At 49.0% G+C, this 4,198-nt stretch overlaps 1 protein-coding gene across 1 annotated transcript; it reads left to right on the forward strand.

The window, feature by feature from the left end:
• Positions 1 to 2,651: 2,651 nt before the first annotated feature.
• Positions 2,652 to 3,656, forward strand: GPR12 (G protein-coupled receptor 12). The gene has a single exon (XM_062577068.1). The coding sequence runs from the start codon at positions 2,652 to 2,654 to the stop codon at positions 3,654 to 3,656; it is 1,005 nt and encodes a 334-aa protein (XP_062433052.1).
• The last annotated feature ends 542 nt before the right edge of the window (positions 3,657 to 4,198 follow it).

Consider the following 4,198-nt stretch of genomic DNA (forward strand, 5'->3'; position numbering starts at 1 on the left):
CAATCCCAGTGATACAGGATACAAATGTTAGCTTGTTTTCAATGTATTTTAATTGGAATAGTAATCATTCACAAATTAATTAAGTGAATAAACACAGGTCTTTGAAGTCCTAAATTATTTAATTGAAAAGCTGGTCTTCCCCATTTGTGGAACAAATGTTAAAACAGGAGGAAAAATAGCTTTTGCATTTTTTAATGCAACTGTTCTAAATGATTGACAGATGAAACACATCAGACACATTCAGTTTAGATCATAGCAAAGCATTTGTTGCATTGTCACAGAAGAAATCAGCAGATAAATCAAGAAGATAATAATCAGCAACACAGCAATATCCATTTTTAATCCTTGTTATAGCACAGGAGGGCCACTAGAAATAAGAATAAATCACCTTGAATCATCACCTTGAGCAAGACCTCACAAGGCTTAGTACAATGACTGAGGTAGATCTGAATGAAGCATGTGTGCCATGCGCTCACTGAGTAAGTTACTCAACAAGGAAGGAGTTCTTCTCTCCAGACTTTGGGTCCCCAGGGCCTGATTTTCCTAAGTATTTTAGGTATCCAGTGGTGCAAACAAGGACAAAATATGATCTTTTAAAATTGATCAGGCTCTTCCACAGACCATTTTAGCCCACCTAGCTCATGCCACTACTTTGTAAAAGGCCTGGAGGACACCTCTCTCCATTGACAGTATAGGGCATCTACAGAGACCAGCTTTTGCATTCAAAAACCTGGTTGCAGTGTGGACCCTCTGTCGCAATGGCTTCTATGGTTTTTCAGTACCTAATCAACTAAAAATCCTACTGATCGACCTGTACTATACAACATATAGCAGCTTTGTGAATCTGGCCATGTGTCCCTAGTATCTTCACCCTCTGCAGATGGTAGGCTTGCCTGCTCGTCTGTCTGCTCTCTGCATGCTGGCAGGTGCCAGTTGCTCTAGCCACAGGGTTGGTATCATGCAGTTGACTTCATGGTTCCTTTGTTATCTTTGTATTATATATTCATTTTCCTATAGTTGTATGATACAAAATGAGAGGATCGTTGAGGTTGGAAGGGACATCTGAAGATCATCTAGTCCAACCCTGTTGCTCAAAAGTCAGTTAGAGTACCCATGACCACATCCAGAGGGGCTTTGAGCATCTCCAAGGATGGAGACACCACAACCTCTCTGGGCAACCTGTGCCTGTGTTTTACCACCCTCACCGTAAGGATACTTTTCACTTTAACTGTTTTCAGAAGGAGACTTGTCTCCTTCTAAGAAGGAAAGAAAAAGGTCAAGACTTCACATCTAGTAGCTGTATGACCAGGAAGGGATATGTTGGGCTCAGTCTCAAATCATCAAATCTCCAAAGACCTCTGAGCGTCGCTCTCCGTGAGGTGCTCCAGTCCTGTGGAAAACACACAACACAAAGTAAAAGGAAACAAGGGCACGAGGCTCGGTAGAGAGATCCAAGTCGACACCGGGGAGATCGGCGGCGAAGAGGAATAGCCACAACGGCGTTTCTAGTAGCTCGCCTCGAAAGGGGGGGGGGCGGCGAAGGGCGGCATCGCCTCAGGGCAGGGGCAGGTGCAGGGGCAGAGGCGGCGGCCGCGCCGCTACCTCAGGGGCGCGCGAGCAGGTGCCGCCCCGGCGCGCGCGGGGAGGGGGGGGAAGAGGGGCGGGGAGGAGCGGGGGGCGCCCGCCCCTGCGCGCGCGCTCGCTCGCTCGCTCGAAGGCAACGGCCGTTCCCGCGCGCGCTGCCCACGTGGCCCCGCGCGCACCGCCCCTCCCCCTCGCGCCCGCCCGGCGCGGGCGCGCGCGCGCGGATGGGCGCGCACCTGCGCTGCCCCCCTCGGCCCTGCTCAGCTCCGCGCCGCGCCGCGCCGCGCCGGCGGGAGAGCGCGGCCGGCCCCGCTGCCGCCTCGAAGCGACCCTCCCTCTTCCTCCTCCTCCTCCTCCTCCTCCTCCTCCTCCTCCTCGCCAGGAAGCCCAGGTGACCCGCTGCCGCGTGTGTGCGGGGGCGTCCGCGTTTCGCTCCGCGCCTGCATAGAGTTTGTAAGTGCTCAGCGGAGATCGCGGCTCCCTCTCCCTTCCCCCCCCCCCCCCGCCCCCCACTCCAGGGAGGTTTCTCAGGGAAGGGGTCGGCAGGGCGGTGCTGGTGAAAGACCCCCCCCTTCCCTCCCACACAGAGCCCGCCTCGCCTCACCCCTGGCCAAAAGAAAAACAACAGCAACAAAAAGAAAAACCGCTGCGAACCTGCAGCTCCGGATGCTGAATAACGGTTTTTATTCCGTGCCACAACCCGCTCCCTCCCCCTGCCTTCCCCCCACGAGCTGCCGTGCTGTGGGGTTCGGGCTGATTTAGTGCGGTGTCGTGTCTCCGTGCCTTCCGTCTTCTCAGTGCAGGTGAAGGAACCGCTTTGTGGCCGTGTCGGTCCCCCCCGCAAATAATTTGGGGGCAGTTTTAACGGTTTGGGGGTTTTTTTTGTTTTGGTTCCCCCCCCCCCCCCCCCCCCCCGTATTTATTGCCACCTTTATGTAACAAGTGCCTGCCTGCGTATATGAGGTTGGTGTTGCTGTCTTAAGGTGTTGCATGTTCTTGGGTTTGGTGAGTGCTTGTGTCCGAACATTAAAAAAAATGTCTTTCCATTGAAGAAGACAGAGGTTAAAATGAATGAAGATCTGAAGGTTAATTTGAGCTGGCTGCCTCAGGACCATGTAGAAGCCAGCTCCACAGAGAATGTCTCAGCCGCAGGCTCCTCCCTGGTTCCTGTCATAGACCCAGAGCCAGAGCTCTTGGTCAACCCCTGGGACATTGTTTTGTGTACTTCAGGAACCCTTATCTCCTGCGAAAATGCCGTTGTGGTTCTTATCATTTTCCATAATCCCAGTCTGCGTGCCCCCATGTTCCTCCTAATAGGCAGCCTGGCACTTGCAGATCTCTTAGCGGGAATCGGATTGATCATCAATTTTGTTTTTGCCTACCTTCTGCAGTCAGAAGCAACCAAACTGGTTACAATTGGACTGATCGTTGCCTCTTTCTCTGCCTCTGTCGGCAGCTTGCTGGCTATTACTGTTGATCGTTACCTCTCGTTGTATTATGCTTTGACTTATAATTCAGAAAGGACTGTCACTTTTACCTATGTCATGCTTATACTGCTCTGGGGAGCATCTATCTGTATTGGACTGCTGCCTGTAATGGGCTGGAACTGCCTCAGAGATGAATCCACCTGCAGTGTTATCAGACCACTCACTAAAAATAATGCAGCTGTCCTTTCAGTTTCTTTCCTGCTTATGTTTGCCCTCATGCTGCAGCTCTACATTCAAATCTGTAAAATCGTGATGCGCCATGCCCATCAGATTGCCTTGCAACACCATTTCCTGGCCACTTCCCACTATGTGACCACCCGAAAAGGAGTGTCTACTTTGGCCATTATTTTGGGGACTTTTGCTGCTTGCTGGATGCCTTTTACACTCTATTCCTTAATAGCAGATTACACCTATCCTTCTATATATACCTATGCCACCCTCCTGCCAGCTACGTACAATTCCATCATCAATCCTGTAATATATGCTTTTAGGAACCAGGAGATACAAAAAGCACTTTGGCTCATCTGTTGTGGCTGTATACCTTCTAACCTGTCTCAGAGAGCAAGATCACCCAGTGATGTCTGATTGACAGCTAGGAGGACGCTCGTTGTCATATTGTTTTCCAGACGTTCTTGCGGACCTGTTTTTGGTTTAGATGCATTCATTAAATGGTATGTGTTGGGTTCGTATAAAAACCACAGGATGCACTGACCTTTTTGTCTTTCCATTCTGTAAACAGAAAACCCCAGTGACCAAAATGAATCAAGTGGTTTAAGGGAGATTTCCATAATCAAAATAATCAGTGTTCTTACAGAGTTCTAATGTTGCTCAGGGTCTTTTGTTATAATAAAAGTATTTAACCCAGGTTTTGCCATGTTTGCCATGGTTTTACATTAATTTTGCTAATTAAAATTAGATTGAAATAGCATACCTGCTTTGAAATTGTGATTGTGTTCAGTCATAGTCCATGTTTTATTTTGTTGTCAGAGTTCTCTTGCCCACTTTAATCCTTATTAAAACAGTAAAAAAAAAGTTTTTTTTTAACCTGTTAGCCTGTTACCACAAACTCCTTTGCATATCATCAGAATACTCTTCAAAATAATGGCCAATAGTGCTGATTTATATGA

The sequence above is a fragment of the Rhea pennata genome, chromosome 1 (assembly GCF_028389875.1).
Source record: "Rhea pennata isolate bPtePen1 chromosome 1, bPtePen1.pri, whole genome shotgun sequence".
NCBI lineage: Eukaryota > Metazoa > Chordata > Aves > Rheiformes > Rheidae > Rhea > Rhea pennata.